Source organism: Vombatus ursinus, unplaced genomic scaffold, assembly GCF_900497805.2.
Source record: "Vombatus ursinus unplaced genomic scaffold, bare-nosed wombat genome assembly UNPS02013931.1, whole genome shotgun sequence".
In the NCBI taxonomy this organism is placed as follows: Eukaryota; Metazoa; Chordata; class Mammalia; order Diprotodontia; family Vombatidae; genus Vombatus; species Vombatus ursinus.
Genome location: NW_020953709.1, coordinates 1,637,964 through 1,664,937, shown reverse-complemented (window position 1 = coordinate 1,664,937; position 26,974 = coordinate 1,637,964). Strand labels below are relative to the sequence as shown.

General features: G+C 51.3%; 1 protein-coding gene across 1 annotated transcript; it reads right to left on the bottom strand.

Moving 5' to 3' along the window:
- Positions 1 to 502: 502 nt before the first annotated feature.
- Positions 503 to 26,974, bottom strand: VWCE (von Willebrand factor C and EGF domains). Its single transcript, XM_027858773.1, is given in 19 exon segments — positions 503 to 744; positions 747 to 914; positions 1,656 to 1,746; positions 2,504 to 2,586; positions 4,416 to 4,512; positions 5,508 to 5,593; positions 6,539 to 6,656; positions 6,973 to 7,058; positions 7,630 to 7,717; positions 8,487 to 8,569; positions 9,794 to 9,890; positions 9,973 to 10,442; positions 13,200 to 13,328; positions 15,371 to 15,487; positions 18,337 to 18,453; positions 21,053 to 21,181; positions 22,539 to 22,628; positions 22,788 to 22,882; positions 26,844 to 26,974. Coding segments are annotated over 19 exon segments (2,343 nt in total). The 3' UTR covers positions 503 to 676.

Genomic DNA, 26,974 nt, shown 5'->3' with positions numbered 1-26,974 from the left:
CCCTCAGGCCTCCAAATCGAAATATTCCCCCTGAAAGCAAGAGAAACACACCCACCCGGCCCCAGCCCAGGAGGTGACAGCTAGGGAGGGCAGCAGTGAGACAGAGTAGTCCAGTGCAAAGCATACTGGCTCTCAACAGAGGACCTGGGTTCAAATCTTGCATCAAAGTATCATGGAGGGGGCAGCTAGGTGGCACAGCGTCTAGAGCACCGGCCCTGGAGTCGGGAGGACCTGAGTTCAAACCCAGCCTCAGACACATAACACTCACTAGATGGGTGGCCCTGGGCAAGTCACTTAACCCCGATTGCCTCACCACTAAAAAAACAAACAAACAAACAAACAAACAAACAAACAAAGGATCACGGATTTAGAGCTGGAAAGGACCTCAGATTCCTCTCATTTTACAGATGTACAGATGAGGGAACTGAGGCTCAAGGTAGGGAAGTGACTTGCCCACATAGCTATTAAAGGTCTGAGGCAGCATTGGAACTCAGGTCTTCCTTATTCCAAATCCAGCGCTCTATCCACTGAGCCACCAGAAACTACCTTAGGACCTTGGGGCAAGCTGCCTCCTCACAGCGGGCCTCAGTTTCCTCATCTGTAAAATGAGGCAGTTGGTCTAGATGACCTCGGAGCTCCCTTCTAGCTCTGAAATCTACGATCCATTTTAAATCAATCACCTCCTGTCATTCTGGGTCCCCCCAAAAGGGAACGAGGAGGGCAAAGGGCCAACAGCTTTTGGGGGTGGAGAGACATAAAAAGGTCTGAGGAAGGAGGAACGGGCCAGGAACATCTCCGGCAGGCCCTCTCCCCTTGACGGGCACCCTTCACCTGGCAGATACAGCGAATACAGGGCTCGTTCTCCAGCAAGAACACCTGTCCGTTGCCCACCTTCCTGCCCTCATAGTTACAGTCTGCAGAAGGAAAGGAGAAACGGCGCCAGTATGAGCAGCTGGTGCTCAGCCCAGGGCCACAGGGCATCCCGATCCCATCACCATCTGACTCCAGCCTACCTTTTCAGCATGTCATATGTCATTTCTGCTCATGCACTCTACGCTCTGGCCATCTCCCACCTCTGAGCCTTTGCCTAGGCTGTGTCCCACGTCTAAAATGCATTCCTCTTAGAATATCAAACTTTCTCCAAAGCTCATCTCAAATGCCACTTCCTAGAAGAGGCCTTCCTCAATATTGCTCCCCCAATTTCTAGTGCTCCCCTTGAAATTACTGTCTTCAGTTTGTATGTATTTTAAGAGGCCCAAAGACGTAAGAGATAGTCAGCCTAGGAAGACCTGAATTCAAATGCGACCTCAGACACTTAGTAGCTGTGTGACCCTGGACAAGTCACCTAACTTCTGTTTGCCTTAATCCACTGGATTAAGAAATGGCAAATCACTCCAGTATCTTTGCCAAGAAAATCCCGTGGACAATAGGGTCCAAGGGGTATGAAGAGTCAGACATGATTGAACAACAACATATTATGTACACATGTTTACTTCAATGTGTACATGACATTTCTCCCAACAGAATGTAAGCTCCCTGGCAGGGCCAGTTTCATTTTTGTCTCTGCACACAGTAGGTGATAAGTGAATGCTTGCTGAATGAATGAATGAATGAATGAATGAGTACAGAGGTGCCTGGTGGGATTGCTTGCTCACCTTGGCAGACAGGGCAGCACTCTCCCTCAGGGTGGAATGGGTAGGTACAGGAAATGAGGCAGTCCACGGGAGAGCAGGCCACGGAGCCCAGCTACAGGACACAGAAACATACAAGAGTTTTCCAAGGGGTTGTAGGGAGATCCCTGGGGATCGTGAAGTTTAATGGAACTCTTCTCTCCACCCATTTTACAGCCCAGGAAGCTGAGGCCAAGAGTAAATGCCCACAATGACCCAGGGAATAAAGAAGGACAGCTGGGATTTGAACCCAAGACCTTGGTGCTATTGGGACAGTCTGGGAAGGTGGCCATGATCACAGAGAAATGGAGCTCTCATTCTGCTAAGAGTCGCAGGCCATGGGAAGTGGGGTGAGAGGCGGAGATGGGAAGGGGGGGTACGAAACCCCCTCCAAGGAAGGTTATGCCCTATACCTACTGAGGAGAAGGCACAAATATGGGGACCTCACTCTGTAAGAACGGGTTTGGCACCTGTTGAAAGGCCTCCAAAGCTCTGCTAGGCCTGGGGTCTGAGTTTAAGAGGCCAGTGGCCTGCTAGAGCTATTCCAGAGGCAGTCACCTGGCGGCAGGGATGCTCCCGAGGGGAAATCTGCCCCTTTGTCCTTTCACAAAGGAGGGGAGGGAAAGAGTAGCTGGAGCCTGCTGGTGGCCACAGAGATAGAGACAGAGCTGACTTGGACCATAAATTACAGGCAGGTCCCTGCCCATTTCCTGCGGGAGAGGGGAGGTTCTGAATGTGCATCTGGTGTGGTCAGCACTAATGTTAGCCCATCGGCGGTTCCCTACAGCTCAGGGTCTAAACGTGGAGACGCAGCCCCCTCGGGTCCGTCATACCAGGCAGATGCAGCTGAGACAAGGATCCAGCACAGAAGGGAAGGTTTCGTTGTTGTAGAATATTCTTCCCGTGTACGTGCAACCTGTGGGGGCAAGGGAGAGGAAACAGCAGGGTCAAAGTGACCTCCTGGGACACTCCCAGAAGTGCGTTGTTGCAGATCTGCGCCCATGTGGGCCCCACATGATGATGTCCATCCAGCTTGCCTCTCCAAAGTCATTCCCCCATTAAGGATAGGTTCCAATCTGGATCTCTCTTTTTTTTTTTTTTTTCCCCACTTGGCTCCTCAAGTCAATTAACCTCAGCTCAATTTCACAAACATTTGTCAATTGCCTACTATGGGCTTGACACTGGAGACAGAAAGACATGAATGAAACAGCCCCTGGCCACAAGAAGCTTCCATTCTACTGGAGGAAAATGTCACAGACACAACTAGATACAAAGTATAACCAAAGCAATACATAGAAAGTTCCAGAGAGAGAATATAATTATTTAGGGGAGGGGCACGCAGAATCAGGGAAGGCTTCCTATAGGAAAGCTAGGGGTTCTAGGAGTAGGATCTAGAACCCAGTAGAATAACCCTCTTCTTTCTCCTCAGCAGATACCCCCAGACCATGATCCCTCTGTGGAGGTGGCAGGGTTACTCACAGTGCCTGACTTCATGGAACTCTGACCACCGTCTTCCCCCTCCCCACCCAGCCCCCACTCTTCTCTCTCCTTAAAGCCCAGCAGGGGGTCCTTCCAGGATCTTCTTTGTAGCTTTCTTTAAGAGCTCCAGCCTCGGAGACACTCTCCCATTCCCAACCACTCCCTCACCTTATTACCTGCATTGTGCAACTGGATTTAATTTAATTAGTCATTTCACAGGGCTCACTGATTATGTGCAAGTCCTAATTCCCCAACCGGGTTAGGAGGTCAGGAGGCCACTATGTCCATCTCAAGGTGTCATTTAAATTCCAATGAGCAGCACCAATCCAGACACTTAGTTGGTACTCGATAATTAAACAGGCTTAATTGAATGGAACACTAGCATCATGTAACATGGCAGCCGGATGGAACTTTGGTCATCACTTAGGCCAAATCCTTTATTTTACAGATTGGGGGGGGGGGGGGGGGCTTGCCCAGACTTGCTTTAAAACTCTGGTCTTTGATAAGCTATTTCAATGGATCTGTAATCAATCAAAAAGCATTCACTAAGGGCTTCCAATGTGCCAGGCACTGAGTCAAGGGTTGGGGATACAAAGAAAGGCCAAAACTGTCCCTGCTCTTAGAGAGCTCCCATTCAGGAGACAATACAGAGACAACCAGCCCATCCACAATACAGCGGAGATTAGATGGAAGGCAGCCTTAGAGGATTCCTGCAGAAGGGCTTTCTCCCATGATCACCTCTGTGAGGTAGGCACTCTCTCCACTGATGCAGATAGCAACCCATCCTGTGAAATTCTTGTCTGTGTCCTCCTTGTCCCACATCCTCTGCAGGGGCACCGTCCAATACTGTGGGAATCTTCCTCTAGTTCCACTGACACTGCGTACCTGCCAGTGGCAGAGCTGACATGGCAGTAGTGTCCTCCTGAATTTGGAGATGGAAGATCTGAACCCAAATCCTCCTACCTAACTGTATGACCTTAGGCAAGTCACTTTACTCTCTGGGCCTGCAGTCTCCTCATCCGTAAAGTGGGGACAAAGTGGCCTCCAGGCCTAGATCTATGACTTGATGCCAAGCACTTAGCACGGTGCCTAGCACCCAACAGGCAACTGATAAATGTTTACGGACTGGCTGCCGTAGGTCCCTCCCAGCTCCGTCGCCATCCTGACTCCAGGACCTTAGGTCTCCTGGCTCCCCGCCCTATGCAGTTAGGACGAGTTGAGTTCTGGAGGGGACTCTGGAAGCAGAGGGCGTCCCTTCTCCCTCACCTGCCGAGCAGTCGGGGCAGCACTGTCCTGGGATCCGAATAGGGTGAGGACAGGTCTCCACGCAGTCGGTCCTCTCACAGCTCACAGAACCATCTGCCTGAAAGAAGGAGGCACTTCACAGAAACCCCTGAGGTGCTGTCTGGAGCCAGGCCCGGCTTTCTCCCCACTCCACCCACTAAGCCCCATTGAGAAAGAGGAAAGCAGCCCACGGGGCTAGCATTGCTCCAGAAGGAGGCAGCTCCGATTCCAAACAAAAGAAAGAGCCAGAGATCACTGATCAAAGTTGGCCCAGCCATACTGGAGAAGGAGAACACAACCCTTCCCCAAAACAAAGTAAAATCCCAGAACCCCCCTGGGCGGGCAGATTGTTCCCACACTGAACCCAATTCATCACCAACATTGGAGGACCCATTCACCCCAACCTTATGGAGTATAGGAAACCCCTCTTTTACATATTGTTTCAACAGGATTGCAAGCTTTACCAAAGGACGGTGACCCAGAGCTGAAGAGGATCTGAAGAGTGCTTACCAATGCTTTGGGCAAACTGGCGCTGAGGTTTGTGGACTCAGCTCACTAATAATGGCTTGGAAAGCATGCGCAGTGATGGGTGTCTCTCTTCTCAGGAGATCACAGCTCAAAGGGACTATGGAGACCATCTAGTCCAACCCTTTCACTTTACAGATGAGGAAACTGAGGCTCAGGAAGGTCAAGTCACTTGCCCAGGGTCATCAAGCCAGAAGGATCCAAGGCAGGACTGGAACTCAGGTCTTCCTGTCAGCCAGGCCCACTCTCTACCACTACACCACACGACCTCTCATGTTGATTATTTTTTCCATCAGAAGAATTTGGGTATATGGCCGACCTCCATTTCCCTAGATTTGATTTTACAGAATGCCCTGGGTCCTAACCTGTTGCTCATCAAAGGGACTGAGTGGCTATACAAGAGCTAATGAGATGGCAGCCTGAGGCAGGCAACAATGACAGGACTCTGGAGGAGGCCTGGGAACAGGCCAGAGCAGGAGCCTTTCCATCTCTGGACCAAGCCCGGGAGAACAGGTAAAGCTGAGTGAGGTAGAACAGGTTGTCATTCACCTGGCAAATGCATAACTCACAGGGATCACCAGGGGACCAGATCTGTCCAATGGGAAATTCAATTCCATTGTCATCCAGAGAGCAGCCTGCCCGCAAGGAAGGAAGCAAAAGACACCGAGGGTGAGGCAAGGAATGGGGGAAAGCGGAAGGGAAGGACGCCCGTGGGGGAGGATGGATGCGCTGAAGGGACTGGGCAGTGACCAGAGTTAGCAAGCTCAGAGTTGGAAGGAAGAAGCCATCCAGTCCGACCTGTCGTTCAGTCATTTCAGTCGTGTCTGACTCTTTGTGACCCTATTTGGGACCCCATTTCTTGGCAGAGATACTAGACTGGTTTGCCCTTTCCTTCTCCAGTTTATTTTACAGATGAGGAAACTGAGGCAAACAGGGCTAAATGACTTGCCCAGGGACACACAGCTAGGAATTGTCTGAGGCCGGATTTGAACTTAGTTCTTCCTGACTCCTGGCCCAGTGCTCCATCTACTGTGCCAACTGGCTTATTGGAGCTATCCAAAAGTGGAATGGGCCTTCCATGGAGGTAGTGAGTTCCTCATCCCTGGAGGCCTTTCAGCAGAACCCAGATGACTACTTGCTGAGGCTATTATAGCAATGATCCATGTGTCAGGACAGGGCACTGAATTAAATCCCAGAATCATAAAATCTCGAAGTTTGAAGGGACCTCAGAGATCACCTGTACAAGAACCCACTCCACAAGTGGTCATCTCATCTTTGCCTTAAGACCTCAAGCCTTAGGCCACTGAGAATCCCAGGTCTTTTTCAGATGACTCGCTATCTCACCACACCTCCTCCGTCTTATACATGTGACGTTGACTGTTTGGACCCGGCTACAAGACTTTACATTTATCCTTATTGAATTCCATCTTCTTAGATCTGGGCCAGTGTTTTGGCCTGTCCAGACCTGTTTGAATCTGGGCTCTCATGCAAATGGCTTCTAAGGTCCCTGCCAACCTTGAGATTCTCAGATTCAGCCCAGGGAGCTCGTGGAGGGGGTGGGGGGAGAGGAAGGGTCTCACCTGACACTGGTGTGGGCTCTCGGCAGGTGAAGCAGCATTGGCCTGGTCCCAACTGCCACTCCTCTCTTGGACAGTCCAGCTCTGGGCAAGGCATGAAGGAACACTGGACTTCCCCATTCTGCAAGGGAGACACAGGATGGAGGGGCAGCCACAGGCGATAGCTCCAACAGTTCTTCCCGTAGCCTATTCTAAGGGTGGGGACTGGGAGCCTGGCTCTGAAATCCCCATCAACCTTCTGTTCCTCATCCTTTGGCTTGACCATGTAAATGGAAACCCCCACCACCCACAACCAAATGACATGGGTTTGTAGGGAAAGTGAGAGAGATGGGATGGAGCTATGTCATCGTTCTCATGCCTTATATGGCTTTAGTCACCCTCTTTCCCCCAGGGGAGCTGCTAGGGAGCGAAGCACCCAGGGCTGGCCGCCTCCCTACCTGGCAGACACAGGTGGTACATTCATCCCCATCCCCGCTGAACTCAGCCCCTTCCGGGTAAAATTGGCCATGAAAATAGCATCTCACTGCAAAGGAGAAACGTGTCAGGTCCTCTGCACGCCAGCAGCTCAGGAAGAGGAAAGATGGGGCACCGTGGGAGGGCAAGGGCCCACTGCCAGCCAGCAGCTACAGCTCATGGGTTCTGACTCCAAAGTCAGTCTGGCTTCCACTGGACAATGGGGCCTTTCAACAGAGGAAGTGACTTGTCCAAGGCCACAGACTCTCTAAGAGCCCAGACTCCAACGGAAAATTAGCTTTTCCCAGTCCTTGGGACCGCCTTTCTCATGAGATCAGGGCATCTACCAAATGGTAAATGTATCCTGTCAGACTGCCAAGGTCACACCAGCTGCTTGTCACATCACGGAATGGAAAACCAAGTTTTAAAAAAAAAAATGTTTTGAAAGGCCTATCAGTGGGGGAGGGGATGGCCCCCTCCGTCCGGGTGCCGCTCCCTCCTACCCTAGCCTAGCAGCTGTTCCATTTTAAATTTACACCAATGTCTACGATGTCAAGAAACCTATCTTAAGATTGGAAAATATTTGTGGCCTGCATTGGCTGAGGACAGAGAGAGAGACCAAAGAAGTCAAAGAAACTTACCTGGAACGCAGGGGCAGCAGTCAGATTGTGGAGGGGTCAGGCAAGGACCAGGAGGACACTCGGGGGTGATGCATGATACGTTCCCGGCCTGAGAGAGGCCAAAAAAGGTGGAGGAGGGGGGGAGTTGGGTGAGGAGCAGGCCCAGGGGTTTTCAAGCCCCTGGTTTTTTTTCTGCTCTCCATGACATGCTCAGCCTCTTGCGCATGCCTAATACCTCTTGACCAACTAGAATCTTCAGAATATTGAGAGGCACAGAGACGGGCATGCCCACTGGATTCCCCCTAAATCTATTTATTAGCAAATTTCATTGTACCAACTGCCCCTGGCCCACTGAAACAATACAGTTCTGCATACCAACTGGGCCAGCAATCGAGCTGACATATTTAACAGGAAACCTTCCCAATGGGCCCAGTTGGGGTTACAGGCCCACCTTACCCCCAGTGTTTACATGATGACTCCTTTATTACATTGGCAAATATTTTGCCTGGAGAGAGATCAGCCTCACTGGCTGGAGGTTTCCTCAGGACTCTTCTCCCACCCCCCCCCCCCCCCCCCCCCCCCCGCGCTTTCCTAACCAGATGGATTGTGTTTGCTGGTTAACTCTTTTCTGCCTGCTGAGGGCATCCCTGCCTCGAAGGACCTGGATAAGAAGACCTCCCCCCAGCGGGCTATCCCCACCTTGGGCAGGTCTCCAGACTGTAGCCTTAAAGCCTCAACCACAGCAAAAAGATGGAGAGCCCACCCTATGCTGAGCCAGCTCGCGCCCTTCCCCCTTTAGTGTTCTGGGCCTCCTAGGATTCCCCAGAGAGCTAAGGAAACAGCCCTTGGGGGCTGGATGGGGAAGGCGACACACTTACGAGACAGACACAGACAGTGCAGTTCTCATTGGGAAGGGAGAACACGTCCCCTTCGGCTCTGGGTAAACCGTCATAAAAACAACCTGGAGAGACAAGGAGGAAACAGAACCGCCCAGAGCTAATCTGCCCCAAGGAGGGTGCGGGGGAGAGGGGAAAGCCCTGATAAACCTGACAGATCTTTCCTACCCTCAGGGCCCCGGCAAAGGGGGGACCCCCTCCAGGGATGTGGATCAAAGGAGAAGTAGACCCAGAAAACTTGGAAAGAACCACCCAGCAACCAAATGTGGAACTCATGAAGCTGCATCCCCCAGGGGTTAGCCATGCTGGCACCAGAAGGGGCCTCCTTCAGATGCTGGGGAGTGTGGGGATGCACTTCCACGGCGGTTAATGAGGCCCATGAGCGAGGCAGAGGGAGGGGAAGCCGCACTGGGGCCTCAGAACGCACACGCAATCCCTTTTCTCTTTGGGGGTGAATCCAAGGCAAGCACCCCATTCACAGCGCCCCACTCGCCCCCTCCCATATATCCTCAGGGCACTGCTCAGCCTTCTCAGCTGCAGCACAGAGATAGCTAGCCTTGGCCTCAGGAACACCGGAGGACCTCGGGAGCTCACCACCTCTGTGAGCCTTGCCTTCCCCATCTGAATAATGCCTGCCATTCCCACAGGAATGAGCTGTTTGTGGGGGGCAACGGAAAGAAAGACCGTGGAATCTGGAGTCAGGGAACCCCGGGCCCGAATCACAGGTCAGAGATTTAGAATGGGAAGGAACTTGGAGGCCATTAATCTGGCTCCCTGGTTTTACAGATGAGGAAACAGGCCAACAGAGGGTCAGTGACTGGCCCAGGGTCACACGGAAGCTGGATTTGAACTCCGGTCTTCCTGACAAGAGGCCCAGCTCACCGTGCACTCCTTCCCCCTGCTGCTCAGCTCTCTGACCTTCTCTCTGCCTGGGCCCTCTGTTGTACAATGCGGGTAAAGGGCTGTGAGGTCCCAGGGGCTCAAGTCCCACGATTCTCTGACCCTTAGAAGCTGGAAAAGTCGACTAACAATAACTGGTGTTGAGATCGTCCTTAAGATTTACAAAGTGTTTGCATGTGTTTTCTCACTTGACCCTCGTAACAGCCTGGTGAGGAAGGTACCATTATTATGACCATTCTAGAGATGAAGAGACTGAAGCTAAAGCAGGTTAAGGGACCTGCCCAAAGTCACACAGCTAGTTATAACTCCGGGTCCTGGTTCCTGACTCCACACCTAGCCCTGGGGGGAGGGGGCAGGCTTGGCCCCACCAGAGGTGGGCTACTCCTCACCTGAACAATCGGGACAGCACCCACCATCTCGGGAGGGCAGCAGCGGGTGAGAACAGGCGGCTTTACACCTCACTTTCTCACAGGTCACCTCGCCGTCCTACAACATGGAACACTGGTTACTGCCAAGCCATTGGCACAGAAACGTTGAACGAGATAGTGCCCTGGTGGCTCGCACCCACCTGGCACCCACAGTGCAAACAGCCAGGCTCAGTCCAGTGGCTCCCGTGCTCACGGGCAGTTCCTTGGTGCCCGCAAGGGGACGGCACCAGCGAAGGCCGAGAGGTCGAGGGGCCCCTGGGAGGGGAAGGGGTCCTCACTGCCTCGCCGTGCAAGAGCGAAGGGGGCAGCAGTCCTGCCAGGATCGATGGCTTCACCATTCTTCCCTGGGAGGAGGAACTGGGAGATGGGGTGGCCACTGGAGCTGAGGACGTCAGGGACCGGGCAGAGGTGGAGGAGGCTGGCAGTGCCGAGGTCAGCATCAGGAAAGGAGTCGTTTTGATTACTGGTGGGGGGCCAGGTGCCCGAGAAGGAGGGCCATGGCCAGGAGGCAGGGCGGGCAGGCCAGACTCCGGAAAGAGCAACAGCATCTTTGGGGGGTGCTGGAGAGATTGGAGGATGCCCGATGGGGCAAGCACAGCCTTCGGAAACGCTGAAACAGAGAGCACCGAGGAGTGAGGCTCCTGGGGGCCTGAGACTGCTGCACAGAATCGCAGAATTTCGATTAGTGGTCAACCCACTTACTCCTTAGACCTCCAAGGCCACCCATTACACTGGGGCAGAGCTCTCAATGTAAAGAAGTTTTTCTGGGCCTAGCTTCCCTCCCTCTAGTCTCCCCCAACTACTCCTCGTGCACCCTGCTGGAACCAACCTCATCCCCCTTCCACGTGAGCAGCCTTCGAGTACGTGAGACGCTTCTACGTCCCCTCTGAGAATTCGCCTTTCTAGGAAAATTCTCCCTACATCCTAAGCCAGGGTCCATCAACTTGTCTTTTCTTTTTAATGTTCTGATAACTATTCTTGTGTATTTCCTTTATTAATTTATTTCCTTTATTTTATTTTCTGTACTTAAAAACATCATTCTGAGAAGGGATCCGTAGGCTTCACCACAAAGGGGGCCGTGACCCAGAAAACAGAAGTTAAGATCCCCTGCTTGGAACATTCAGCAATATGGCGCCCCCTCCAAGTCCATTGTCCCTACCCAGGGCGCCCCCTCCTGGACGCTCTCAACCTCATCGGTGCCTTTCCTAACCTGTGGGCACCCAGCACAGAACAGAAGATTCCAAAGTGCCATGTCCTGCAACTCTCCCCATTGTGGGAGCCCTAGGGACCATTCCAAACAAGTGCCATCCCTCTTCCACATGGCTGCCCTCCACATGTGCAGATAGCTACCCTGTCCATCCCAAGTCTTTTCTTACATATTTGAGAGTCATCTCCCTCCATTAAAATGGAAGTTCTTTAAGAGCTGGGGTTGTTTCAGCCTCTGCAAGAGGCTGTCAGGCGGTGCAGAAGACAGAGTGATGTCTATGAAGTTAGAAAGACCTGAGTTCAAATCTCGCCTCTGACAATTAGTAGTCTTGCGACCCTAGGCAAATTATTTAGCTTCTCTGTGCCTCAGTTTTCTCATCTGTAAAATGGGAGGGGGCAGGCTAACTCAGTTTCCTCTAAGGTCCCTTTCCCCTCTAAATCTATGATGATGTCACAAAGCAGGCACTTAACAAATACTGTCAACTGATTGAAAAGCATCCCCATCTTTTCCAGTCAGTCCTCAGATGGCTGGTCTAGATCACGCCCTTTGCTAACCTGCTCACCCTCCTAATCCATTTTCCCCAATAAAGAGTTCAGTACAGGGATGGATCCTAAGAAACAAAACCGCTTCCTGACTCCTCCAATTCTTTGTCTCCAACTGTCTCCTCCAGATGGGCCCAAGCCCCCTTGATCTCCTCAGGAACACTCCCCCGACCCTGGCTCCTAGGGCTGCCAAACTGACAAGCAGAACACGAGGAGGAGGAGGAGGAGGAGAGGGGAGGAAGGCCGGCTGCTTTCCTGGGCTTCCCACAGCTGCTTCTTCCCAGCTGAGAGCAGTAAAAGGGCATTGGTCCTACAAGTCACTGGGCTAATGCCTTACTGCACTCGAGCACAGAGCAACCCTGGGAAGGGACTGATTGAAGTAAAGGGAACTCAAGAGCTGGACAAAGAAAGAAGGCATGGAGAAAGCGAGTGGGGCAGAGGCTCAGACAGGCGGGCAAAAGAGAGATGCAATTTTTAAGAAGTTGGGCCAGTGAGCATTTATTAAGAGCTTACTATCCTTTGAGCTCTGTGCTAAGCTCTAGAACGAAAGACCAGTATGAAAACATTTTGTAAATTTTTTTAAACGCAAAAACAAGAAGTTCAGGAAGATATAAACAAACAGGGCGATTTTGTTACTACCTAGTTAAATTTATTACACATTTTTTAAAACCCTGCGTACCGAAGCTCATGGTTTTATAAATAATCCTCTCCTTTGTTCTTTATTGTATGTTGAAATCTCTAAGTTCATAATTAAAAAAAAGAAAAGAATTTTAAAAGAAAAGGAAGAAGAAAGAAAAGGGGGAATGAAAGGATACGGAAATGGGGGAAAGAGAAGGCATTTAACAGAAATTTTTAGAAATAAGGAGAAAAAGGGCAGGTAGGTGGCACAGTGGAGAGAGCACCGGCCCTAGAATCAGGAGGGACCTGAGTTCAAATGTGGCCTCAGACACTTACTAGCTGTGTGACCCTGGGCAAGTCACTTAACCCCTATTGCCAAAAAAAAAAGAGAGAGAAAACAAGAAAAGAAATGGAGGAAAAGACGGAGAAGGCGAATGAACAAGGGATTAGAGAAGACAAAGTTCCCTAACTCCTGGGACTTTCTAAACCACCAAACCCCAGAGTCAAGAGGGTCCTCAGCGCCCAGTGAATCCAACCAGTGCAGTGTATGAACAATAATTCCTCGAGACCGAGGATTCGTTACCCTTCTTGTGCGTCCCACACTCCTCCGGGGGTCTGGGGAAGCCGATGGACTCCTTCTCAGAACGTTTTTTAAATGAGTAGGATTACAAAGGAAACTATTATACTGAAACATAGTTATCAAAATATTTTTTAAGAAACATTCATAGACCGGAGGTGAAGAACCCCTACTTCTACAAAATATCTGATAAATGGTCATCCAGCCCTTTAGCACTTAGGCCCCAAGAACACGAAAACGCAAATGAAAGACTTCTAGCCTTCGTGGAGGTTCCATCGTCCTTACAAAGTCCTTCGTGACTTCAAGCCTCCATCTGAGGTCCGTTTCCAGCTACAGTGCCTACTCCTGCTCTCAGGGGCCAGGCGGAGCAAAGCTAAGCCCGCTTCTACCTCAAACGCCTTCAGAGAAAGAGGGGACGCTCACCTTCACAGGATGTCCTGTCTGCGCTGAGGCGGAAGCCGGCCCGGCAGGCGCAGCGGAAGCTCCCCATGGTATTCTGGCAGGAGTGATGACAGACGCGCCTCTCTGGGGGTCGGCGACACTCATTCACATCTGCAGAAGACCCCCCGCCATGCGTCCACAGAGGCTCCTTGCCCAGCACAGGACTTCCCAGCAGGGCCCCCAGTGCCCCTGACCACTGAAGGACCTTCTTCCTGCCTCCCCCGGGCTGGAGACGTGGGGGCCCGTTCCTAGCCCCCTGCCCCAGATGGCCAGTGGTGGGCTGGGCCCTCACCGCTGCTGGTCAAGCCACACCAAGGTGTCGGATGCTACCCAAACAGTTAGTCACTGAGTCGCTAAAGGTTAAACAGGTGGTGCAACGGATAGAGCGCCAGGCCTGGAGTCGGCAAGATCTGAGTTCAAATCCAGCCTCAGACACTTACTAGCTATGTGACCCCAGGCCAGTTAACCTCTATTTGCCTCAATTTCCTCATCTGTAGAGTGGGGATAATGATAATACCTACCTCCCAGGGTTGTTGTGAGGACAAAATAAGATACTCATTGTAAAGAGCTTAGCAGTACTTGGCACATAGTATGTGTTAGCTATTAAACATCTAGTGTACAATAGGCATGTTAAAAAACAAACCCACCTCCTACACAAATCTGACCAGCCCCGTGCACTTCTGTGATTTCACCTGGGGTCAAAGATTCGGAGCTGGGCAGACCCTCAGAGGTCAGTAAATCCAATCCCATCATTTTACAAAGGAGGAAACTGAGGCTCAAGGTGGGGGGCAGGGGGAGGGGTGGGGTTTCCCAGGGGACTTTCCAAGGTCATAGAAGCAGTGAAGAGCTTTTTCTCATGACCTGAAGTCACATCCATTACAAGAGGCAGCTCAATCTTGAGAGAAGGTCACTGAACTTGGTGAGAAGGGACATGAATCTGAAATCCCAGCTTTGACCCTTACTGTCTGTGTGACCCGGGGCAAGTCACATAACAACAACAACAGTAACGTTGACATTTACGGAGCATTTTAAGATTTATAAAGCACTTACATATCTCATCGGATTCTTAGAACTAGCCTGTGAGGCAGATGCTATTACTACCTTCATTTTACAGATAAAGGCGGACAGCAGTTAAGTGACCGGCCCAGGATCACGCAGCCAGTAAGTGTCCGAGGCTGGATTTGAACTCAGGTCTTCCCGATCCCCAGTCTAGCCTTCTGGGCAGTGTACTACTCGGCTGCTTTCCTCTGACAATCCAGAAGGGAATTTTTAAATCCCTGAGTTACTGAAAACATGGATCTACTCTCAGCATGACTGTATGCCAGGTGGCTGGGACCTTTCCAAGGACGAGGGACCCGGCCTCCAGCTCCCTCATCCAGCCAGAGAGGAGCTTGGACATGGTCTAGAGTCACATGCCCAGAATGGGGCCAAGCTCAAGGCTGACCATTGGGGTCCCTCCCTGAGTTTCTTTATGCTGCTCACACATTGACCAAACACAGGGCTCACAACTCCTGTGACCCAGAGGAATTAGATGTGTGATGCCGGTCGGCAAGGAGGGCCAGCACGCTCAGGAATACTGGAGCTGAGGACCAGGGTAGGAGCGAGCCAAGGCAAAAGGAAGGAATGAAAGTCATCAAAGGCCGTGGACCCATAGACTTTGGGCCTTACGGGTCATGCGGGCCAATCCTCCATGTTTATTTGTTTCATTTTTTAGAGATTTCTGAAGTTAATAAACTCCAAATAAAATGAGTTTTTATATAAATGTATATATATAAACCAAAGAGGATTGCACGTGAAAATGTGAATCTCTTCTGTCATAGACCTTGCTTTTTCTTTTTAAGTAAATAACTAATTGAACGTGGTGCCCCGCTTCTCGGGATTCGTCTGTTCTTGTCTACACTCAGTCTGGCCCACCCCTTCTTCTCCGGCTCGGTCATTTGCATGGCCTCTCCTCCACTGGACCGTGGGCGCCTTCAGAACAGGGAGGTTGTTTTTGCCCTTCTTGGTATGACCAGAGGTTAGTTAGCACAGAGCCCAGCACATAGTAAAGGCTCATTCTTCCCGGCCCCTGGGTCTCAGCCCCTATTCACCCGTGAAGACGGTGAGGAGAGCAGGGAGCGGCGGTGAGCCCCGGTCCCTGGGCCAAGCCTCACCTACGCAGGAGTGCCGGTTACCATGGAGGTAGAAGCCTGTTCGGCAGGAGCACCTATAGCTGCCGATGCTGTTCTGGCAGCTCTGCTGACACGGGACCCCCATGCACTCATCGGTGTCTGAAAGGGAAAGGCACGAGTCGCTCAAAAGCATGGCCGCTCCAAATGCCTGCTGCCTCTGTGAAGAGCCTTAACCATGGCAGGCAGCCAGGGCTCTGTCCAACGCGCTGATCTTGGAAGGGGGCCCCCTTCTTCTGAGGGAGTCCATGCTGTCGGTCCTCTGCTAGCCCGTGCAGGGAGTGGGGAAGAGCGACCAAGTCTTACAGAAGTCCAAGGAGGAGGAACAGGGCCACAAGTCCCCCTCAGACTGCCTGCCCATTCGCTATTTTTGTCCCTGGTTACCCTTCTGCCCATGTAGTCTAACCTTAGGGAGTGCAAAGACAAAAGTGGAATGTGGGGCCTGCCCACAAGGAGCTTCTTTTTTTTTTTGCTTTTTGGTGAGGCAATCAGGGTTAAGTGACTTGCCCAGGGTTACACAGCTAGTAAGCGGCAAGTGTCTGAGGCCGGATTTGAACTCAGGTCCTCCTGACCCCAAGGCCGGAGCTCTAGCTCCCCTAGCTGCCCCTCCTGACTTCTTTTAAGACTCAATTCAATGCCACCCTCTGCAAGATGCCTCTTTGGGTCCCAGGTGCCAAAGCCTCCCCTTCTACGGCACCTTCCACCTCCTCTGCAGTTAGCTTGTATTACTGAGGTCTATGCTTGTTTCCCCACTTAAACTATGAGCTCCTTGAGGGCAGGACTGTCTTTGCTTTTGCTTCGTATCCTCAACACCGGGCACATGTTAAATGATTCACGAATGCTTGCTGACTGACTGACCTGCAGGGCCCAAAGCGCAGAACCAAAACCAGAGGACAGACTTGGGCTCAATGCAAGGGAACGCTTCTGACCAACTGGGGCTGTCCCAGAGGGAAGAGGTGCCTTGGAAGTGCTGAGTCCTTCCAAGTGGCCTCAGGAGAGCTACTTGACCATTTCTTAGGAAGGTCATTGAGGGAATTTATCCCTTACAATCCGGCTTCCAATCTCATCATTTCACTGAAACTGCTCTCTGCAGTTACTAAGGATTTCCTGACTGCCGAGTCCAATGGCCTTTTCTCAGTCTTCATTCTCCTTGACCTCCCTGCAGCCTTGGACACTGTTGGTCATTCTCTCCTCCTTGATCCTCTCTTCTCTCTCCTGCTTCTCCCCCTCCCTCTCTGACAGCTCCTCCTCTGTCTCTCTCTCTGTCTCTGTCTCTCTCTCTCTCTCTCTCTCTCTCTCTCTCTCTCTCTCTCTCTCCTGCTTGTCCTCCTCCCTCTCTGATGGCTCCTCTGTCTCTGTCTCTGTCTCTCTCTTTCTCTCTCTCTTTCTTTCTCTGTATCTTTCTCTTTCTCTGTCTCTCTCTCCTGCTTCTCCTCCTCCCTCTCTGACGGCTCCTCCTCTGGCTCTTTGCTGGATCTTCTTCCAGATCCTGCCCTCTAACCACAGGGGTCCCTCATGGCTTTGTCTGGACCCTCTTCTCTCCTCCCTATGTACTGCTTCACTTGGGGATCTCCTCGGCTCCCATGGGTTTAATGACCATCTCTATGCTGCCAATTCTCAGATCTACCCATCCTGCCCCAGTCTCTCTGCTGACCTCCAACCTTGCATCTCCAACCACCTTTCAGACACTTTGAGCTGACTGTCCATAGACATCCTCAACTCAACATGTCCAAAACAGAACTCATTCTCTTTCCCCCTAAACCTTCCCCTGTCCTACCTTTCCTATTACTGTAGAGTGTAACACCATCTTCCCAGTCCCTCTGGCTCACAACCTAGGTGTCATCCCGGATCCTTCCCTCTCTCTCACTCCCCGCCCCAATATCTCCTCTGTTGCCAAGGCCTGTCGATCCCACCTTTACAACATGTCTTGAATATGCCCCTTCCTGTCCTCTGACACTGCCATACCTGGTGCAGACCCTCATCACATCACACCTGGACTATTACAATAGCCTGCAAGTGGGTCTGCCTGCTTCACTCCAATCTGTCCTCCATTCAGCCACTAAAGTGATTTTCCTTAAACACAGGTCTGATAAGGTCACACACACACACACACACACACACACACACACACACACACGCATTCCAGTTGCCTCCAGGAGCAAATACAAGATGGTTTTTTTGGCATTCAAAGCCCTTCATCGCCTGCCCCCTCCTCCCTTTCCGGTCTTCTTACAGCTTACTTCCCAAGACGTACTTTGGTCCAGTGGCACTGGCCTCCTCTGACTGTGTCCATCTCTCAGCTCCGGGCCTTATCTCTGATTGCTTCCCCTACCTAAAATGTTCTCCCTCCTCCTCTCTACCTGCTGACCTCCCCAGCTTCCTTTAAGTTCCAACTAAAATCCCACCTCCTACAGGAAGCCTTCCCCAACCCCCTTTAATTCCAACCCCTTCCCTCTGTTAATTACTTCCTATTAATCTAGTATCCAGCTTGCTCTGCATAAATTTGTTTGCCTCTTATCTCCCCCATTAGATTGTAAGCGCCTTGAGGGCAGGGACTGTCTTTTGCCTCTTTGTATCCCCAGCGATAAGCACAATGCCTATTCATAAATGTTCATTGCTGGCTTGATGGATTCAAGTATCCCAGGGTTAAACAGGATGATTTCTGACTTCGATTCCAAAGCTGAGATTCCACGACTTCCTCCCCAACTGCTATCACGCAGAACCTCTGGGAAAGCGGTAGGCTCCTTTCCCCTCCAATTGCCCCATTTCCCTCCCCGGAGGTCATGCCTCACCTCGAGCTCCCCTAGGCCCTCTCCTGCCTTTGCTCTCTGGTGGACCCTGTCCTCCCTCTTGCTGTCTCCTCAGCCCTTATTCTGTCTCCTGGCTAGACCTCAGGGACAGTTTCGATAGGGTCCACCCGAGTTCCCCAGCCTCTTCTTTGGGGGACTTACCCTGGCAGCTGTGTCGGTCAGCAGAAAGCTGCATACCTGGCCCACACTCACACACAAACCCTCCTTCCGTGTTCACACAGAGGCCCTCGCAGGAGGAGCTTAAGCATTCATCAATGTCTGGGAAGGAAAAACAACACAGAGAGCTTGTGGCCTTTAGGTAATTTTTCTGACAAGTAAGAATAAAGACATTGACCTCCAAGATGGACTCAAAGAATCTACACTTGGCAGGGTCCTAGAGACAGATAGTTAGGTGGATTCTGGACTGATTGAATGAATAAACCCGAGGTATAGAAAAGAAGGTCACTGGTGGAGTGTCCCAGGGATCTAAACCTGTCCCTGTGATGGTCACCATTTTCATCAATGACTTGGATAAAGTTATAAATGAAATGCTCATCTGATTTGCTGACAGCAATGCCCTTAGAATGTAAGCTCCTGGAGGGCAGGGACAACCCTTTGGTATTTATAGCACCAGGACTTAGTACAGGCACATAGTAAGTGCTTAATAAATGCTCCTTGATTCATGATTCAGTCATTCATGGCACAAGACCAGGAGAAATCACTAACACATTCTAACGTTACAGAACCGAGAATTCCAAGATGTCTCAGCAAGCTACCCACGGCATTAGACTGAACCAAACTGGAGAATCGTAACAGGAAACAAAGTATCCAGAGCTGAAAGGGACCCCAGGGGCCATCTTGTTCAATCCCCTCATTTTACAGATGAGGAAACTGAGGCTCAAGGAGGGAAAGTGAAAGACTTGGTCTCCAAAGAAGCACAAGATGAGGGAAGAATGGTCTTCCTGGGAGGCCGAGCTTCCCTTGTCTTGGAGGTCTCCAGACAAAGGCTGGATGACCACTTGTTGGGGATGTCATAGACGATGTTTCTTTGGTTGGACGAGACAGGCTCTGTGGTCTCTTCCAACTCCAGAAATCTGCCATTTTAATGAAAGCCCTATCCCCTAATGTGTAAAATGAGGTGAAGTCACTCTGCCAGGTCACCCAGGTACTAAGTGGTACAGCTGGGATCTGACCACAATTCCTCCAGCTGCCAGCCCGACGCTCTTTCCACTACATCACGGAAACCAACCCCTAGACATTCCTACGCCCACACGGCCAGCCACATGGCAGGCGAAGGAAAACACCCACCCACCAATAAAATAAGCTCATGCAAGGTCAGGGACATACTCAGATGGAAAGTCACACACTTACTCTCATAAAACCACAGGAATCACGTACCAAGTCAAGATGAGAGAGAAATGATCCACAGACACAGAATTTTAAGGAAGGACTAACTCTGCTCATGAAATGTCCAAGCTGTGAGGAGGTCACCTCATCTGACCCCTTCCTTTTACAGGGAAGGAAACTGAGGCCCAGAGGAGGCCCCAAATCATAGCAGGAGTGAGGGGCAGAGTAGGGACATAGGCCTGGCCCCTCTGACTTCAAGTCGAGTGATTTCACACCATAGAAGCGCCATAGAAGGATTCATTCTGTTGTTGAATTGAAATCAGTGCCCCCGTCATTTCTACCCATTATTCTTTCTTCTGCCCTCCAGGGCCAAGCAGAGCAAGGCTAATCCTTCTTCCACAGGATGACCCTTTAAATGATTTAGAACAGCTATAGTGTCTCCCCTCCCTCCCACCAATTCTTCCATTCTCCAAGTCAAAAATCCCTCCAAATCAGCTGTTTCTCTCATACTGCAGGATTGAGTTCCCTCACCAATATAGTAGCCACCTTCCTCTGGACCCTTTCTATCTTACAGTGTGGTGAACCCAATACTCCAGATGGGGTCTAACCAGGGCAGAAGACTATGGGACTAATGCCTCCCTCGTTCTAGACACATGGAATGTTTATGGCATCTATGAATCTAGTTGAACACTACATTAGTGTTGGGGGACAGTGACATTACTGATTCACTTGGATCTTGGTGTCTCTTCCACATGAACTGATGCCCAGTCGTGTGTTTCTGCTATTGATTATTTAAACCTCAGTGTGATTTGACATTTATCTCCATTCAATTTCACTTTGTTAAATTCAGCCCTTCGTTTGAGTGTTACTCTGCTCCACTGGAGCTGGGAAAGAAGGGGGGCGGGAATGAACCACGTACCCTAAAGCACATGAAGGCTTACAGTCTGAAAGGTTAGAACCGGAGCGAAAATTTAAGAGGGGAAAAGATTGGAAAGATTGGCAAGTGGAAAGGATGGCATGGAATGAGCCTTTCTCCATGCCTGGGCCTGCCCTTGAGCTCACTCAACCACTCCACAAGGAATGCAAGTGGAACAAGCCCCTCTACTTCTCTGGGCCTCAGTTTCCCCATTTGTACAAGGAAGAGTGTAGACCGGATGGCCTCTAAGTTCTGTTCCAGGGCTAGAGTTGTAAGTCTCTGATCACACGAGAGGGAAGGAAAGAGGAAACACCAGAAAGCCTCTAGGAGGTGATAGACCCACAGCCCTGTGCCTTTCTTCATCTCCTCCTGTGAGTCTCTTCGGGACCACTGGGGATAGGAAACCACAGGTGCTAGGACAGAGACCTAAACAGGACCCTAGGGTGTATCTCCTCCAACCCTCACTCACAAACTAGGAGCAGTGGCTCGCTTCCAATCACACAGACAGTGAATAGCAGAGCTGGTCCTCCGGCAGAAGACCCAGCACTCTCTCTTCCCAGGACAGGTAGATAGATACACATGCCTCCCGGGAAGGCATTCTGCCAGCATTCTCACCTGTACATTTGACGCCAATGGCTGTTTCTATCATGGAGAACCCCACCGGGCATACGCGGGCTACCTCCTGACAGCCGCCATGGTTACAGGCCAAGTCACAACCATACTCACCACATGGTCCAGGGGCTTCTGAAATGAAAACATCGGTAACATGAGAATAATAGCAACAGCCACAGAGCAATCTTTGACCTAGGTCAAGCCCCTCAGATTGTGGAGGTAGCAAAGAAGGAGGAGTCCCAGGACAGAGAAGAAATCCACTCCAGCAAACTACAAGGTCCCCATGATGTCAAAAAGACTGGACACTCCTAGAGGCTAAGCAAAAGGGTGGGGGGAATTGAAGGACGAAGCAGGCTCTGGGACACCCTAAAGTTTCTAAGCACCTGAAGGAGAGAGGATGGTACTGCTAAAAGAGGCTGATGCAGGGGATGGAACTAGGCAGGAAAGGAAGCACGTGCCCAGATAGTGTCTGAATTTCCCACCCGGGTCAAAGCCCAGATGGACCAGACCCTTCTTAAATGTTACAGTTATGATAATGGCTCACACTTAAGTAATAATGCTTGACTATTTGCAGAGTACTTTCTTTGTCCCAGGCCGGGTAATGCAAAAATTACTATTCTATTTTACAAAGGAGGAAACCAAAGCTAACAAAGGTAGCTTGACTTACCCATGTCTTCTTACGATTTCTTAAATAATGGACCCAGAGCTTGAATCCAGGTCCTTGATCCTGTCTTTGCATATATGTTGTGCTTCGGTGAACCCCTAGTAGAGGCCATCAACCCCCGGCCTCCCTTACCCCTCCCCCTCCCCTAGCCTATCCCCTAGAAAGAATATATCCATAAAACGTTTTGCATGACTACATACGTATGATATCACTAAATTATGTTGTTGTTTAGTCATTTTTAGTCATATCTGCTTCTTTGTGACCCCACTTGGGGTTTTCTTGGCAAAGATACTGGAGTGGTGTGCCATTTTATTCTCCAGCTCGTTTTACAAATGAGGAAACTGAGGCAAGCAGGGTTAGGTGACTCGCCCAGGGTCACACATCTGGGAAATGTCTGAGGACAGATTTGAACTCAGGTTTTCCTGACTCTAGGCCCAGCACTCTATTCATTGTGACACCTAGCTGCCCCCTATATATTATATATATCTATATCAAATTGCTTTCTTCTCAAGGAAGGGGGAGGGGAAACAGAGAAGGAGAGAAATTGGAACTTAAAAAATTTTAAAACAAATGTTAAAATTTTGGTTTACATGTAATTAATAAAAAACATTAAAATTAAACTAAAAAAAAAGTTTTTAAAAGAGTATATGCACAGTGTAATGTTTCCTCTATCAGAGGAGCAGTCTTAGAGCTGAAAAAATGATCTAGTCTCCTTTTCCAGGGGAGCTGACCGCAGTCCATTGAGGAGAAGGGACTCTTTCCAGCTCATACAGCTAGATCGTAGCCTAGACAGGATTAGAACCCAGGTCTCCTGCTCTCATTTACCTGGGCAGGTGATGCCTTGCTCTCCATCCCTACAGGAGCAGACATTAGGAGCGATGCAGAAGCCGCTGCCACAGCCAAAGGAGCACAGGGCTGAGGGATGAGAGAGAGGGGCACGTGAGAAAGAGTTGGGCCCCTTTGGACAGCACGTCCTCCAGCGCGACTCCTGGTTCCCACCCCACCCCACACCCCACAGGTCCGAGAGCCTCATTACTTGGAGGAGAGGTTCACTGAAGGAGCCGAGGCACTTACGGAGAGTACACTGTCCACTGCCCAGGGAGGGCACCCAGCCAGGGCAGCATCCGCTTCCAAACCCTGAGAGGCAAACATGGGGTCCCAGGCGGCGTCTTGAAAAGAGAGAGATTGTTTGGGGAGGAGAAACCAAGTCAGCTGGACGACAGAGGCCAATCATCCAGTCCATGGGCCAGCCAGCCAACAGAAGGCGGTCCCTTGAGGCGACTCTAGTCTAGAGGCTTGGCACTGCATTGGGCACTGTGGCATCCCACGTTCAAAGTTTAACTCAACAAATATTTATTAAGCTCCTACTATGTGTAAGACACTGGGCTAGGTGCTGAGGATTCAAAGACCAAGAAAACGGCCCCTGTCCTCAGGGCACTTACATTCCACAGTAGGGATACACCCTACCAATATTGAGCAAAGATGAGGTAATCTGAGAAGGGAGAGAGCACTTGTACCTTTGAAACATCTCTCACATACATCCCTTCTCTCCAGCCATACCTCCACATGACCTTAGCTCAGGTCCCTGTTACTTCTCAGAGACTACTGCAATAACCTCAGAGTCGCCTCGTATCTCTCCTCACTTCAGCGTCTCTTCCCCTCAGATGTCAGAGTGATTTTCCTCAAGTGTAGGTGCGTTCATGTTACTCCCCAGCTCAATAAACCGCAATGGCTCCCCATTAGTCCAGGATTAAATGTAATCTTCACAACTTGGCCCCTTTCTACCTTGCCAGTTTTCTTACACTTTCCTTCCCTCTATGAACTCTATAATCCAGGGGCACTAGCCTCCTGGCTGTTCTTTCGTCTCCCCCCTCCATGCCTTTTCAATAGTGGCTGTCCGTGCCTGGAATGCTTTCCTTCCTCAGCTTCCCAGTCTTCCTTCCAGACTCAGCTCAAATCCTACCTTCCTCCTGCATTTTCTGGTTCCTGTACCCAGCCCTTCACCTCCCTGCCTCAGTTTCCTCATCTGTAAAATAAAGAGGTTCTGAAATCCCTTCCTGCTCCCAATCTATGATTGCCTATGAGGTGACTTGTCTATAGTCACCCAGGTAATTCAATAGTGAGACTTGAACCCAGGTCCTGAGACCCCAAACCTAGTGCCCTTTTCTATATGAGGCTGTGGGCAAGTATCCCTGGGGATTCATAAGATTCTCCTCTCCACCACCAGCCAGAGAACAGAAGTCCCCAAATGTCCCAAGGGGGGGCCTTGGCAACACTGTTCTCTGCCCCCCCCCACCCTAGAGCATGCTTAGCTGAGTGCTGCCCCTAATCACAAGTGCCAAGGTGACAGCTGGAGGGGGGGGTTGTCTTATCAGGCAGTCAGATCACATGCGTCTTATCTGATTGTGGCACACTGGCCAGAGGGACTGATGGATGCCCCACGGAGGAGATAAAGCTCCAGCATGCATCTGTCCAATCAAATCCTGATGGGACAGGCACCGAGTGGAAAATCCCCAGGGAGACGAGCTGACAAACTGACTGAGAGACAGGTGGACAGCAGGCCCTGAAATGGGGCCAAGAACCTCAGGCAGCTCATGGAACCACACAGGTGCAAGCCGTCAGGCGGGGAAGGGGCAAGGACCCCCAGACGCTGCAGGAGAGCTCTCCCTGGCCCCCCGCCAGAAAACCCCAGCTTGACACAGTGTTCTCACACAGGGAGCGAGGGAGCCAGCAGCACGCGCACACAGGCACACGCTCCCATCAAGCGAGGGAGCAGCAGGATTCTGCCTGCTCCCGCCCTCGGAGGGGGAGCAAGTCAACACAAGCCCCACGGAAAAGGCAACACCCGCCCAAGAGATAAAGGAGAGAAGAAAGGAAGAAAGAAAGAAAGAAAGAAAGAAAGAAAGAAAGAAAGAAAGAAAGAAAGAAAGAAAGAAAGAAAGGCAGGAAGGAAGGAAGGAAGGAAGAAAGAAAGAAAGAAAGAAAGAAAGAAAGGCAGGAAGGAAGGAAGAAAGAAGGAAAGAAGGAAAGAAGGAAAGAAAGAGAAAGAGAAAGAAAAGAAGGAAAGAAGGAAGAAAGAAAGAAAGAAAGAAAGAAAGAAAGGAAGGAAGGAAGGAAGGAAGGAAGGAAGGAAGGAAGGAAGGAAAGAAGGAAGGAAGGAAGAAAGAAGGAAAGAAGGAAAGAAAGAGAAAGAGAAAGAAAAGAAGGAAAGAAGGAAAGAAGGAAGAAGGAAGGAAGGAAGGAAGGAAGGAAGGAAGGAAGGAAGGAAGGAAGGAGAGAGAGAAAGAGAAATCCCCAGGAGATGAATATCAAGCAATACTTGACTGGGCCTGGACTCCTTAAGAGAGACTTTTCTTCTATAAGAAGTCACGATTTGTTGTGTTTGAAGGCATTGCAGGTGAAAAATCGGCCCCCCATTTCTCTGTGTTATTAAAGAAAGTATAAAGAGAAGCAGAGATCACTCAGTCACCCAGCCAGTCAAACAGCATTTATTAAGCATCTACCGTATGCCAGGCACTAGCATTTGTGCTCACCATTGGGGTTACCGAGAAAGGTAAAGAACTAAATCTTTCCTGCCTTCAAGAAGCCCCTGATCTAATGAGGATTACAGGGAGATAGAAAGGAACTGAGGGAACACCTATCTGCTCTAACCTTCTCTTTCTGTGCAGGACATCCAGGCCCAGAGTGGTTAAAAAATTTGCCCAAAGTCAACTCAGTGACCGAGTAAGAATTCGAACCCAGGATTTCTGTCTCCAGATGGAAAAGGCGATCGCCACACCACACCGCAAGTTACCCTCCCACTTCCTTTCAGCCAACATTTACTCAGCTCCTACTGTGTGCAGGGCATATAGAAGCATCACGGAGCCACCCAAAGCGCTAGAGATGAGTGTTGAAGGACACCCAGGCTTCTCAGAAACGGAGGTGAAGTGGAAATGAATTCCAGGCTTGGGCAAAGGCAGAGAGGGGAGATGGGAGGCCATTCCTGCTCTGCCCCTGCCCGCAGCTGCTTGGGCCTTTCTACTCCCAAATTAGCTCCCCTCTGTATACTGATATCTAGCTGAGGCATGGAGGTGGTGAGGAGAGCTGGGCCTCAGATAGTACTGTGTGACCCTGAGCAAGTCACTTAATCTACTTGCCTCAGTTTCCTCAACTACACAGTGGAGATCACAACAGCACCCACCTCCCAGGGTTGTTATGGGACTCAATTGAGATAATGTTTATAAAACACTTGGTGTGTAATACATTGTTCCCTTCCTATATATGTATCCATATAGATTATAAAGCCTCTAGGGTCAGAACTCTTTCCCCTTTGTCTTTCCGTGCCCAGGGCCCAGCACAGAGCCCTGCACAAAAATTGGCGACGGAGAAATGTCTGCAGATTAGTTGAGAGAAGTCATTTGTCCAGGGTCACCAGCAGCAGAGCTGGGACTGGAACCCAGGTCGTGGGACCCCAAATCCATTTCTCCTCCCCCTGAACCGTGGCGCTTCCAGGGCTTGAAGTCGGGCCTCCCGGCTGTGCCAGGAGGAGAGCTGGTCACTCGGAAGGAGCAGGGGGGCACTGCGGGCTCCTTGGGCCACCTGATCCAGAGGGCAACGTGGCCCAGGCAGGGACACAGACAGGGCCAGACCCCCACCCCCACCACCACAACCTCCCCTAAGCTCACGGTAGTCCTTGGGCTGGCCCGGAGGCTGCCAGAGGCATGCCCGGGTCCAGGGTGAAGGCTACTGAGGCTGCCCAGGGAGGGAGAGCACGCGCACCGAGAAGGCAGAGCTCGGCCCGGGGAAGCCCCGGGGGGCGAGTCCAGACACTGCCGGGTGGGAAGCTGGACTCTTGGGCTGCTTTGTCTCCCTCGACCCTTTGACCACCCCCTGGCCCCCGACCCCCACCGCCAGGTGGACAGCGCCACCGAGGTGTGCCCCAGAGGAGCATCGTCCCTCCGCGCCCGGCGACCAGCGCCCTCCCTCGCCCGCCCAGCCTGCCGGGCGACCGGTGCCCTCCCTCCCTCGATCGCTGGCTCGCCCGCCCAGCCTGCCGGGCGACCGGCGCCCTCCCTCCCTCGGCCCGCCGGGGCTCCCCGGGGCAGGCGCGGAGGGCTGCGACGAGCGCCGGCGCTCTGGTCCCGGGCTTACCTCTCGGCCGCGAAGGGAACGGGCTTCTTCCTGCCCCCCGTGTAGCCTCGGGCGGAGACGCCGGCGGGCAGCGAGAGCGCGAGGCAGGCAGCTGCGGCGGCGGCAGCTCGCAGGAGCACTCCAGCCCGCAT